This window comes from Gorilla gorilla, chromosome 1 (assembly GCF_029281585.2).
Source record: "Gorilla gorilla gorilla isolate KB3781 chromosome 1, NHGRI_mGorGor1-v2.1_pri, whole genome shotgun sequence".
Lineage (NCBI taxonomy): Eukaryota > Metazoa > Chordata > Mammalia > Primates > Hominidae > Gorilla > Gorilla gorilla.
This window is the reverse complement of record NC_073224.2, coordinates 94178728-94192030: the sequence shown is the minus strand read 5'-3', so window position 1 is coordinate 94192030 and position 13303 is coordinate 94178728. Positions and strand designations below refer to the sequence as shown.

Below are 13303 nucleotides of genomic sequence, written 5' to 3'. Positions count from 1 at the left end.
TGAGTGTCTTTTTCTAGGTGTTGAGGATAAATCAGTAACCCAAACAGGCAAAAATCCCTTCTTATATGTAGTTTACGTTCTAGTAAGGGCAAAAGCTACCACAGTCACTAATTATAGTTTTAGAAATAATTTTTTTCTTTTTTGCCACACTAGCATGGGTTGGATTTTTGTGACAACAGAAAGTATAATTATACTTTTATGATTTTTAAATGGAGGGTTAGCAGAGCCCAGACTGCATTTCAGATTTCAATAAAAAGAACCCCAAGAGATCATTAAACTGTATTGCAGTTACCCTTTTCTTCCTGTTTATTCAGAATAGGCATTTCAAATTTAAAATACACTTTCACAGAGTTCTAAAATGTTTACTTAAGCCATTTTATAGGTTCTCTTGAAGGAGGTATGTTTAGTATGTTTAATATTGTAAGTAGATTTATTTCATACGTAAGAGTTGATGAAATTACTGAAAGAAGTTCCCCTTGGGTAACAGCTAATGAATGTGTCTTACCCAGGAAAAATATGAAGGAAGTCAAAATAATAAGCAAGTGCTTTCAAAGATATCTTTAGCTTAGGAAATAGACGAAACTTTATTTTGCCCTAGTCCACCTAGCATGGTTGCTTAGAAGATCTGATTTTCTCTTGTAAGGTATATAATGACCAGTGGCAGAACAATGGAATCTACAAAGGAGTTCTTCACCAAGCACAAGTACTTTGGTTTAAAAAAAGAGAATGTAATCTTTTTTCAGCAAGGAATGCTCCCCGCCATGAGTTTTGATGGGAAAATTATTTTGGAAGAGAAGAACAAAGTTTCTATGGCTCCAGGTTTGTAATCATCCTTATTTAATGGTGACTAGAAAGGATAACAACATAAATCATCAAATGTTGATTTTCTTTTTAACATGGTGATTTGGATATTTAAACATTAATATATATGTGTTTTTTGCAGCTTGGAAATGATTTAAAAAGATGAAAATGCCCGTTGGTGTAATGGATACACTTTTATGCTTGTTGTGGGTGTCTGCTCTATGGAGCAATTTGAGGAGCATTCAGGGTATTCTTTCTCTATAACAAGTATTTTATTTTTTATTTTTTAAAATTTTTGAGACAGAGTCTCACTCTGTTGCCCAGGCTGGAGTGCAGTGGCGCAATCTCGGCTCACTGCAACCTCTGCCTACTGGGTTCAAGTGATTCTCCTGCCTCAGCCTCCTGAGTAGCTGGGATTACAGGCACGTGCCACCATGCCCAGATAAGTTTTTGTATTTTTTTGTAGAGAAGGGGTTTCGCCATGTTGGCTAGGCTGGTCTCAAACTCCTGACCTCAAATGATGTACCTGCCTTGGCCTCCCAAAGTGCTGGAATTACAGGCTGGAATTACCCCGCCCAGCCATATAGCAAATATTTTATGTATACTGCAATGTTCATGGCTACATTGTTTATTATAGTGAAAACTTGGAAACCATATGCTATTTAATAAATGAGAGGCTAAATTATAGTTTAAAAATAGCATTAATTCTTAAATAGCATTAAAATAATTGGTGGCATTAAATGCTAAACATTATTTCAGCAAGCTAAGTAAGAGAATGCAAAATGAAAAACTGCATACAGTCTATGATTAGGGCCACTGCTTTGCACAATTCCAGGTAGTGCATACACATCATGGTTTGTTAATGGGACCCACTAGAATTGGACAGTGTATTGCCTGTGTAGCCACATTCAGTGACCCTGAGTACAACCTCAGTCTATAAAAATAGACCTACTAACAGATTTATATTTATGAGAATCTGTACTTGGAGGAAAGGCTGAAAAGAAATTAATAGTATTAACGGTGCTCTCTAGATGTAGGCTTTTATTTCATCTTAATTCTTTTGGTTAATGGAAGAGTTACTATTCTTAGCTGTATTTTGTGAAGTTGTCTAATTTTTCATCACTTAAGCTATGGTTAAGGTTGTTATTGGACAAAGTACATTAAAGCAGCATTATAAATAGATGGAGAAAGAAGAGGCTTTATTTATATCTGGTTTAAATCACCTTAGGCCTTCATATCAATCTGTTTTTTTAACAAATGATTTGATACAAAATACTTACATATTTTTGAGATGGGTGAAATTGTCAGCGTTGGGGTTATAAATACAGAGCTAACTTGAATCATACAAATGTTAATGGAACTTGAAATGTTATGAAATAATCATTGCCTGATAAAGGATTTTATATCATACAATATATTACTAAAAGGGGCTGAGTTAAAAAGAAAGATACGGTTTTTGGGGTTGCCTGATCTTACATTGATAGTGTTATTCTCTGGATAGTTAATGCTAAGTAACCTTCAAAATCCTATAGTTCAATTTTTTTGACACCTGATTCCTTCCTTATGGATATTCAGTTTTCTTGCCTTTGTGAAGTGAATTTTGTTTTTTAGGGATCTTAACCCTAGTTTGGAAACAATCTTTGTGTTACCTTTATGATGGATTTTGATATGCTACTAATGGGCTATTTTGTTTTCCAGATGGGAATGGTGGTCTTTATCGGGCACTTGCAGCTCAGAATATTGTGGAGGATATGGAGCAAAGAGGCATTTGGAGCATTCATGTCTATTGTGTTGACAACATATTAGTAAAAGTGGCAGACCCACGGTTCATTGGATTTTGCATTCAGAAAGGAGCAGACTGTGGAGCAAAGGTAATGCCTTTCTCAACTATGGTGAGGCTTTTGATGGTCTTGCTCTGTCATGTATGCGTTCCAGAAGTCAAACCAAGTTTATTAGGGTGATTTGAATATTTTAGAACCATTTATCTCTCTAAAGTAACTAAACGGTCCCACACCCACTTTTTTTCTTAAATTGGCAAGACTCGATTCTAGATGTAATGTTGTATACTTATCACAGGTAAGAGTTTAAACTATGTGAGGAGGATTTGTAAGTACTTGGGAAAGTGGTCATCACTAGACCTGGGTTGGATTCATTAATATCAAATTGTGTTCAATCAGATTAACCCAACTTTTTTCCTGTGACAAAGTTATTGGAGTAGGTAAGGAAAATGTGGTAGAAATAACAGATTTAGACTTCCTAAGTCAGGTGACAAGGTATCTTATGATGTTCTTTCGAATAAGATAGAAATATGCAAGTTGGGCATAAGGACAATTAAAGAGATGAATAACTGCTTGAATGACCACACACAGAATGATACTAAGTTGGAGGGAGGTTTGTAATGATATGTAATGGGTCTGTTCTTGGCATTGTACTTTTCAACACGTTTTTAGTTGTATACGTGATGGCATGTGTTTATGGTAGCAAAAAATATATGTATTATAGCTAGAAATAAAATAGACAGCAAACATACAAACCTTTAAAAACACTTTGGAAGACTTAAAAATACTGATATAAACATTACTAGAAGTCTGTATAGGTATCCATTCTCATCAAAAACAGTATAATAAAAGCCCAGTCAAAATCTCAGTGAGACTATTTTGGGGACACTTGACAGAATGATTGCAAAGTTTAGAATAAACATGTAAAGGTGGCCAGGAAAATGTTGAAAAAGGATGAAGATAAGGGAGGAAAGGGGGCCGAAGACCATCTATCAAGCATTAAAAGGAATTGTAAATTAAAAGAGTGTGATACTGGAACCAGAATAGAATGACAGATTAATGAAAATAGAGTAGGTCAGTCAGAAACACATCTGTGTATGTATAAGAAGAACACATTTTATAAAATATGGCATTTTGACTCAGTGGAGGAAATGAATGAAATAACTGGCTAACAATAAAGTAAGATCTCTCTGTCAAAGCTCATACAAATATCAGTTTTAGGTGGATTACACAGTTAAATATTTAAAAATGAAATCATAAAGGTATTAGAAGAAAATTAGAAGAATTTTATAATTGTGATGCAAAAGGAAGACCTTTCTACCGAAAGCAGTAACCATATAGGCTTCTGACAAAAACAAATTCGATTTCAAATTATTTTGAAATATCTGTATTTAAAAAGAAGATCTGCCAAAGAAGTTATTTCTCTCAAAGTTAATCTAGAAATTTTATGCAAAGTCTCATTGGAAGCTGAAATCTTAAATTTACTGATACAAGTTTTGAGAGATTAGGCTGGTAGACCTAATAAGCCTCCTCTGGACTCTGAAAATAAGTGTTGGTTTAGTTCAGTTATTTAAGACTTCTATCTGTTCCAATACTCTGTGAGTATCTGAACTGTATTTTTTTTTTTTTTTTTTAGCCACAGACTCACTATGTCATCTAGGCTGGAGTGCAGTGGCAGGATCTTGGCTCACTGCAACCTTTGCCTCCTGGGTTCAAGTGATTCTCCTGCCTCACCCTCCCCAGTAGCTGGGATTATAGGCACACGCCTTCCACTTGGTGTCACTCTCTTTTTTTTTTTTTTTGAGACGCAGTCTTGCACTGTCGCCTGGGCTGGAGTGCAGTGGCATGATCTTGGCTCACTGCAACCTCCGTCTCCCAGGTTCAAGCAATTCTCCTGCCTCAGCCTCCCGAGTAGCTGGGATTATAGGCACCCACCACCAGGCCCAGATAATTTTTTTGTATTTTTAGTACAGACAGGGTTTCACTAGGTTGGCCAGGCTGGTCTCGAACGCCTGACCTCATGATCCACCCACCTCAGCCTCCCAAAGTGCTGGGATTACAGGCATGAGCCACTGTGCCCAGCCGGTGTCACTCTTTTCTCCTAAAATAGAAACTTAAAATTGTACTGTTACGAGCTTCAGAACAAATTTAAACTTTATGCAATCAGAGAGTGTTCAACCTGGAAGGGACCCCAGAGATCATCTGGTCAACCCCTTTGATCTCAGAAATGAGAATCCTGAGTTCTAGTACTTTGTTTGTTTATTTATTTATTTATTTATTTGACAGGGTCTGGCTCTGTTGCCTAGGCTGGATTGCAGTGATGTGATCTTGGCTCACTGCAACTTCTGCCTCCAGGCTCAGCAATTCTCCTGCCTCAGCCTCTGGAGTAGCTGCTACCACAGGCGTGCACCACCACACCTGGTTAATTTTTCTGGGTCTTTTTGTATTTTTAGTAGAGACAGGGTTTCACTGTGTTGCCCAGGCTGGTCTTGAACTTGTGACCTCAGGTGATCTGCCTGCTTTGGCCTCCCAAAGTGCTGGGATTACAGGCGTGAGCCACTGCACCCGGCCAGAGTTCTAGTACTTTATAAGACTCAGGCTCAAGGTTCTTTATCACATTAACAGAGCCAGGATTAGAGTTCATGTTTCCCAACTTCCTAGTCTTACATTATATTACATTATAGAACCATACTCTTTAGATTAGTTTTTGCTGACAGTTCAAAAATCTTTAAACTGGTGTGCTAACTTTTGTGAGTACACTAATCACGCAAAGATGCAAGTGTTAAGTCACTCCTCTCCATTACCTGTGGGCTCTGTAGGATAAATCCAGACTCAGTCTTCCTTGCAAAGACACTCACTGTTTAGTCCTGTGTCTGGCATGTAATGTAGTAGTCATTCAGTGAATGAATAAGTAAATATTCAGGTGGAACCAAAATATGATTAGACTGGCATATATTAAAATCTTTTAGAAATGTTAGAAGCCGTTTACGTAATTGCTCCCCTGCCCTTTTAAAATAAGAAAATCAAAGCATTAAAATATGTATCTCAAAACACCTAAGTTAGGGGATGATTCATACTGTGGTAGTAGAATTATTTGCAGTACTTTATTTTTATTGTATTTATTTATTTTGAGACAGGGTCTCACTCTGCCACCCAGGCTGGATATGCAGTGGCATTATCATGGCTTCACTGCAGCCTCGACCTCCTGGGTTCAGGTGATCCTCTCACCTTAGCCTCATGAGTAGCTGAGACTACAGGCACCCGGCACCATGCCTGGCTAATTTTTGTATTTTTTGTAGAGGTGGGGTTTTGCTACGTTGCCCAGGCTGGTCTTGAAATCCTGGGCTCAGGTGATCTGCCTGCCTGAGCCTTCCAAAGTGCTGGGATTACAGGTGTGAACCACTATGCCTGGCCTGCAGTACTTTAATAGGCCCCTGTCTTGGTGCATTAAGTATTTTTTATGGAGTGAAGAACATGAGAAAAGACTGAAAGAGTGAGGTAGTTTGCAAAAGTACAAAGTTAAAAAGGTAGGAACCATTGTTGACTGAAGATCATTTTGTAAAGCAATTATAGTAACTCTGAGGTTAAAGTGTTATTTTGGACTCAGCTTTTCTCTCAGCTCACTGCAGCCTCTGCCTACTGGGTTCAAGTGATCCTCCTGCTCAGCCTCCCAAGTAGCTGGGATTACAGGCATGTGCCACCACACCTGGCTAATTTACCATGTTGGCCAGGCTGGTCTCTTAACTCCTGACCTCAAGTGATCCACCTGCCTTGGCCTCCTGGAGTGCTGGGATTATAGGTGTAAGCCACTGTGCCTGGCCCCGGACTCAGTTTTTCTGGATTAAACTTATGAAATATTGAGTACACCTTTTAAGTTTATACTGTATATCTTTTTTTTTTTTTTTGAGATAGAGTCTTTCTCTTGTTGCCCCAGCTGGAGCGCAGTGGCGCAATCTTGGCTCACTGCAATCTCTGCCTCCCAGGTTCAAGTGATTCTGCTGCCTCAGCCTCCTGAATCGCTGGGATTACAGTGCCTACCACCATGCCTGGCTAATTTTTTTTTTTTTTATTTTCAGTAGAGATGGGGTTTCACCATGTTGGCCAGGCTGGTCTTGAACTCCTGACCTCAGATGATACACCCACCTCAGCCTCCCAAAGTGCTGAGATTATAGGTGTGAGCTACCACGCCCGTTCTATACTTTATATCTTTTCTGTATAATATAAATGGATTCCCACTTCATGCAGTTTACAAATGCTTTCTTCTGTAATGTAGACTTTTAAAATATTTAGAGGTTAATAGTTGCCATAGAAGTAAACCTTTGGGAAATGTAAAATGTGAATATGTATATTTTTATTTTTATGGCTGGTTGGGAGTAGGAGTATATAGTGGTGACTGGAAAATAAACCTGTGTGCGTTAAAAAAAAAAGAGAATAAGGGGAATCTATCCCAAATTCCCTGCCTAGTAAGATACCCACTGTAGGTAGAGTACATGAAGTAAGAGGTGGTGATGGGTTGGTAGATAAGAATTGTAAATAGGCCCGTGATTGATTTGAATAATTTGCTGCATAATGTTCCCCTTCAGTTTAATCTACTTCCTCGGTAGAAAGTTTCTTTTCATTAAGAACTGTGTTCCTTTCAGGGTGGCAAACAGTGAACCACACAACAGGCTTACTTATCCAGCAGTCCTGCCTCACTGAGCTGGACTCAGTGCCTATATCTCTAATTGCTGTGTAAACGAAGTTCTCAATAGTGCCTTTAGTTTTCTGAATGAGACTGTTACTGACTGTATTTATTTTAAGAAATCAGTTGTTGAAGAAAAGTCTTAACTTTATTAATATAATTTCATGTCTACTTAGGATAGACTTGTCAAATTGAGGACAGAGTTTTAAACATTTTGAAGCATGCTGAATTGATAATTAGACTGGACAAACAAAACAATACCTTCAAATAGATAGGGATTTTTGAGACAGGGTCTTACTCTGTTGCCCAGGCTCGAGTGGAGTGCAGTGGCGCAATCACGTTTCACTGTAGCCTCAACCTCCCCAGACTCAGGTGATCCTCTTTCCTCAGTCTCCCTAGTAGCTGAGACTCCAGCATGCCACCACGCCTGGCTAATTTTTTTATTTTTTAAATAGAAGCCAGGGTTTCACCTTGTTGCCTAGGTTGACAAATATTTTTTATTGTTTGTTTCTTCGGTTGGATATTTATCTTATCTGAACCTTGATTTTATATTAGTGCATTGCATATAGTTCTTTTATAATTTTCTTCTAAACACTTAGGTCAGTGATGTGTGGGATTAGTGTGGTGGCATACCAAAATCACTTGTGAGGTTTTAAAAAATGACATATTCTTAATTTTCCCTCTGATTTTAGTATACCCTCTTTTCTCAGCTCCCCATCAGCCCAGAGCCATTGATAAATTATCACATCACTGGTTTTCAGAATTATTTTTTTGAAGTATAGAATCACTTATTTCAAACAAAATTGAGTATACAAAACAGATAAATATGGGTGGGTTTTCTGATTAAAGTTGGAGTGGGAGGCTAGTGACCTGCCTGCTCTAAACCTCTTTACCTCCTACTCAGGTCCCTGAAAAACAAGGAAAATGCCAAAATTAAAGAAATGCTATTTTCAAATGAAATATCGGGCAATAGAAAATGAGAGACAAAATGCCTAACTTAGGTCTTTTGTCTTGTGAATCCCAGAGAAATTTCATTTTATTTATTATCAAAGTAATTGAGGTGGTTAAGGATAAATTAAATAAAAAGTACAAGATACATGGGGGATGTTGACTCCTGATGTAATTATTCCCACTCCAATGTGATTTACTCTGTGCTAGATATATGTATATGATGGAATTTCTAGCCCAAGGTTTAGTTAGGTGATAAATAGGAAGGAAATAATATACCTCATTTCCAGCTGGAAAGCTTCTGTCAAGGTATATAAAGATGGATAGTTGATTGTCTAAAGTTAAAGATTCTTCTTGGCTTTATACCTTTTAGTGTAAGCAAAGTTGTAAATGTCATCTTTGACAATGGCAAATCTCCAAAGAAACATTTAATTCAATTTCCTCCTCTACTGTTTTTCTCTGGTGGACAGGTGGTAGAGAAAACGAACCCTACAGAACCAGTTGGAGTGGTTTGCCGAGTGGATGGAGTTTACCAGGTGGTAGAATATAGTGAGATTTCCCTGGCAACAGCTCAAAAACGAAGCTCAGATGGACGACTGCTGTTCAATGCGGGGAACATTGCCAACCATTTCTTCACTGTACCATTTCTGAGAGATGTTGTCAAGTATGGGCAAGATGGGGGCCTTTTAAAATTATATTTATTGTTAATCAGAAACTAAGACACTTGAGAGGGATGCAGACACCCGAAGTCCATATCCCACAGAATTCATCTTTCCTGAGGATCACTTATCAAATGGATATTTATCTCATGTTGTGATTGTTTTTAGTAAGATGTATTGTAAGGTGGGAATCATCGGAGCCCATTCCCCAGCGCATTAATGGGAGGCCAAAGCATTTCTCCCTTCTCACCCTCCCACCCCCAACTATGTGCTAGGTTCTGTTGAAGCAAAGCATAAGAAATGAAACTTTCTTTACCACAACTGTGAGCTTTTAAAAAATACAGATGTTCACCTTACACCAACTGAATTAGAATTTCAGGAGGTGGGTTCGGGGCATCTATATTTTTAGAAAGCTGCCCACAAAGTTCTAATTCAGCTGATTCCCAGGCTGGCATTTAGAAACTAGTGTGCTAAAGAGTGAAGAAATTACTTGACACCTGCATGAAAATTAGCGGGTAGTCCTACAAAGGATAAAATAAGAGCTGTTTTATCCCACCATAGTTTTAAATGAAGGACATTCTCACTATCGATTTCACTTAGCTTTTAGACATTCAAGATGACTTGTTTACTTTTAAAAAGTTAATATGCATTACTTTAGAATATCAACTCCAGTTCCAAAATATTTCCCATTCTATGCCATTTGTAGCTGTGTTACTGTTTCATCCATAGTAACTTAATGCGTTTTTTAATGTACATATATACAGTTTTAAGGCATTTGTAATGAATACAGTTTTAATGCACATGTACACAGTTTTAGTGGAGACTGTTATTTGATTTTTTTTTAAATATAAAGAGATGATTGGGGGAAAGCTATTCATTTACTATTTAAATATGAACTGAAACTTAAATGCTCTTCACTTTGAAAATCCTAGTATTGGTTGTTGACACATTTGCTCCTGAGTGTTATAAGATTTTCTGGCATTTTAAATCTGGAACGTGATTATATCTTTTCTCCTCCTGCTTCTTAGTGTTTATGAACCTCAGTTGCAGCACCATGTGGCTCAAAAGAAGATTCCTTATGTGGATACCCAAGGACAGTTAATTAAGCCAGACAAACCCAATGGAATAAAGATGGAAAAATTTGTCTTTGACATCTTCCAGTTTGCAAAGTATGCTTTGAATAGTACCAATAAGGTTAAATAAATGTCTTAAAATGCTGCTTTTCACTGTCTTAGGCATGAAACTGTTTTCAGGAAACATTTGATAGCACATATCTCACATGGCATTTTGATTGTGAGTATGTAGTCTAGATTCATTATGGTTCTCTAGAATAAAACCAGGAGTGTGATCTGAGTTGCCTATGAGTACAACTTTTTTTTTTTTTAAATCAACTAGTTTCTGGCTCCTATAAAGTTTTTTTCATATATATATTAAATATATATAATATATAAATATAATTTATATATTTATATAATATATAATATTTATATATTATATTTAAATATATATTATATATTATATTTATATATTATTTATATATTATATATAATATATATAAATAATATATATAATAATATAATATATATATTATAATATAATATATAAAAATATGTATTATTTATATAAATATATATTTATTTATTTATTAAATGAGATGGGGTCTTGCTATGTTGAGCAGGCGGGTCTCAAACTTGTGGCCTCAAGCGATCTTCCCATCTCGGCCGCCCAAAGTGCTGGGATTATAGGCTTGAGCCACTATGCCCCGCCTTGGTCTCCTGTAAAGTTGTTAAAGTCATTTATTTTGGATGAGAAACTGAAAAGGTTAAGATAAAGAATTGTCTCGTTTTGTATTTAGGATATCTTCTTACTGCCCTGTGAATAGATGTTTCAGTAAACATGTTTTTAGATTATATAGCTCTCTATAAAGATCACATTTGATGTTGAGATGCTTGTCTCAGAATTTGACGAGTGCAAAAATGAGAAAGACAAATAAGCTGTATAAAGTTAATGCGTGGTGGCTCACGCCTGTAATTCCAGCAGTTTGGGAGGCTGAGGCGGGTGGATGACTTGAGGCCAAGGAGTTGGATACCAGCCTGGCCAACATGGTGAAACCCTGTCTCTACTAACAGTACAAAAATTAGCCGGGCGTGGTGGTGCATGCCTGAAGTCCCAGCTACTCAGGAGGCTGAGGTGAGAGAATCTCTTGAACCCAGGAGGAGAGGTTGCAGTGAGCTGAGATTGCGCCACTGCACTCCAGCCAGGGTGACAGAGTGAGACTCCGTCTCAAAAAAAATAAATAAATAAAATGAAATTAATCTTTCCATTTCTAAATCATCTTTTTTGCCTGTTTTTTTTTTTTTTTTTCCAGAACAGATACTAATGTGATCTTTGTACATTAAGATTTCTAATCTTTCCGACTTAAGATGAACTGTTCTATAGTTGAGGGGGGAAATGATTTCTCATTTTGCATTGAAAAAGAAAATTTCAACTTTCTTTAGTCCAAGGGTGAGCAATATTTTATTCATCATTCAAATTGGAATAGGAAAGCCTATTGTTGAGACCAAAGCCTTAGCTATATTAAAGGGTTAGAAGCTGTGTGTGCAGTTTCATAATAAAGAGGTCTTTATATGGTTTCGCTCTAGGAAGTTTGTGGTATATGAAGTATTGCGAGAAGATGAGTTTTCCCCACTAAAGAATGCTGATAGTCAGAATGGGAAAGACAACCCTACTACTGCAAGGCATGCTTTGATGTCCCTTCATCATTGCTGGGTCCTCAATGCAGGGGGCCATTTCATAGATGAAAATGGCTCTCGCCTTCCAGCAATTCCCCGGTAAGTCAGTATCTTTTCTCTTTTGTGTGAATCCTTTCTTGGACTTTTCCTCTTGGACTTCTTTCTCTCTCTCTCTCTCTGTATTCCTAGATCTTTTTTAAAAAGCAAAGTTTTGATGTGTGAACAGTTCCTGATGTGAAATAACAGTAGCTTTGCCTATTACAAAGAGAATGATTGTTTTACTTTCTTGTGAGGAGGAGTCTTTCAGATCTCTCTTTTTTTAATTTTTATTTTTTGGAAACATTGCCACCATGACAGCAAAAAGACTGCTACTAAATAATGATCAGAAGATTTTTTTTTTTTGGTGTGCCATATGGTTAAAGCCCATCAGTAACACACTATACCACAGGGCAAGTCCTTCAGCCACAGAGGATTGTTTGTTGTTGCCCATATATCTGTGGCCTCACCACTATTTTTTTTTTTTTTTGAGACAGAGTCTTGCTTTGTCACCAGGTTGGAGTGCAGTGGCGCAGTCTCAGCTCACTGCAGCCTCCACCTCCCGTGTTCAAATCGATTCTCCTACCTCAGCCTCCCAAGTAGCAGGGACTATACAGGCACACGCCACCACACCCAGCTAATTTTTCTATTTTTAGTAGAGATGGGCTTTCACCATGTTGAACAGAGTGCTCTCGATCTCCTGACCTTGTGATCCGCCTGCCTTGGCCTCCCAAAGTGCTGGGATTACAAATGTGAGCCACTGGGCCCGGCTGACCTCACTACTGTTAATAGTACTGTCTGTGAGATCCACTCATAGCCCCACCACCCCCAGGCTACCTACAAATTGTAGTCCAATGGCAGTTTTCACTGTAGCACTTTCAGGTCACTGAGGAAGGTGTCTAGAAGAGAAGTAAATGTCAGTTACATTCACTGATACTTTAGAAATGGCCTTGGTTTTGAGAAGTTAAAAAAAGAAGGTATTGTAGTTATTTAAATCCAAGATAAAGTACTTTTCAGCTAAATCTGTTTTGTTTGTTTGTTTGTTTGTTTTTTGGAGACAGTTTCACTCTTGTCACCCAGGCTGGAGTGCAATGGCACAATCTCTGCCCACTGCAACCTCTGCCTCCTGGGTTCATGTGATTCTCCTGCCTCAGCCTCCCAAGTAGCTGGGGTTACACTCGCCTGCCATAAAGCCCAGCTAATTTTTGTATTTTTAGTAGAGACAGGATTTCACCATGTTGGTCAGGCTAGTCCCGAAATCCTGACCTCAGGTGATCCGCCCGCTTTGGCCTCCCAAAGTGCTGGGATTACAGGCGTGAGCCACCATGTCCGGCCAATCTTTTTTTTTTTTAAGACAAGGTCTTGCTCTGTCACCCAGGCTGGAGTGCAGTGGCGCGATCTTGGCTCACTGCAACCTTCACCTCCTGGGCTTAAACAATACACCCGCCTCGGCCACCCAAAGTGCTGGGATTACAGGTGTGAGCTATTGTGCTCAGCCTAAATCTTGTATTTTATGATGAAACCTTCACTGGCACCTAGAATTTCCCTTTCTGAATCATCTGGTATATCCGTACTTATGTAAAAAGCATTCTGCCATTTAATTTATATTCCTAACGGATAAGATGGCTGGCTGCAAGAATGCCTCAATAAATGGTAAAATATTGGGCT

At 38.0% G+C, this 13303-nt stretch overlaps 1 protein-coding gene across 34 annotated transcripts in view; it reads left to right on the top strand.

Annotated features, from left to right (window-relative positions):
* Nucleotides 1-13303, top strand: part of UAP1 (UDP-N-acetylglucosamine pyrophosphorylase 1) — a 38666-nt gene that overhangs the window by 17410 nt on the left and 7953 nt on the right. For all 34 annotated transcript variants that reach the window (XM_031001645.3, XM_031001640.3, XM_063693390.1 and 31 more), the window contains 5 exons: nt 644-819; nt 2500-2672; nt 8679-8872; nt 9896-10036; nt 11510-11698. In XM_031001645.3, the coding sequence (XP_030857505.1) occupies nt 644-819; nt 2500-2672; nt 8679-8872; nt 9896-10036; nt 11510-11698 (873 nt within the window). The remainder of the gene's footprint in view (nt 1-643; nt 820-2499; nt 2673-8678; nt 8873-9895; nt 10037-11509; nt 11699-13303) is intronic.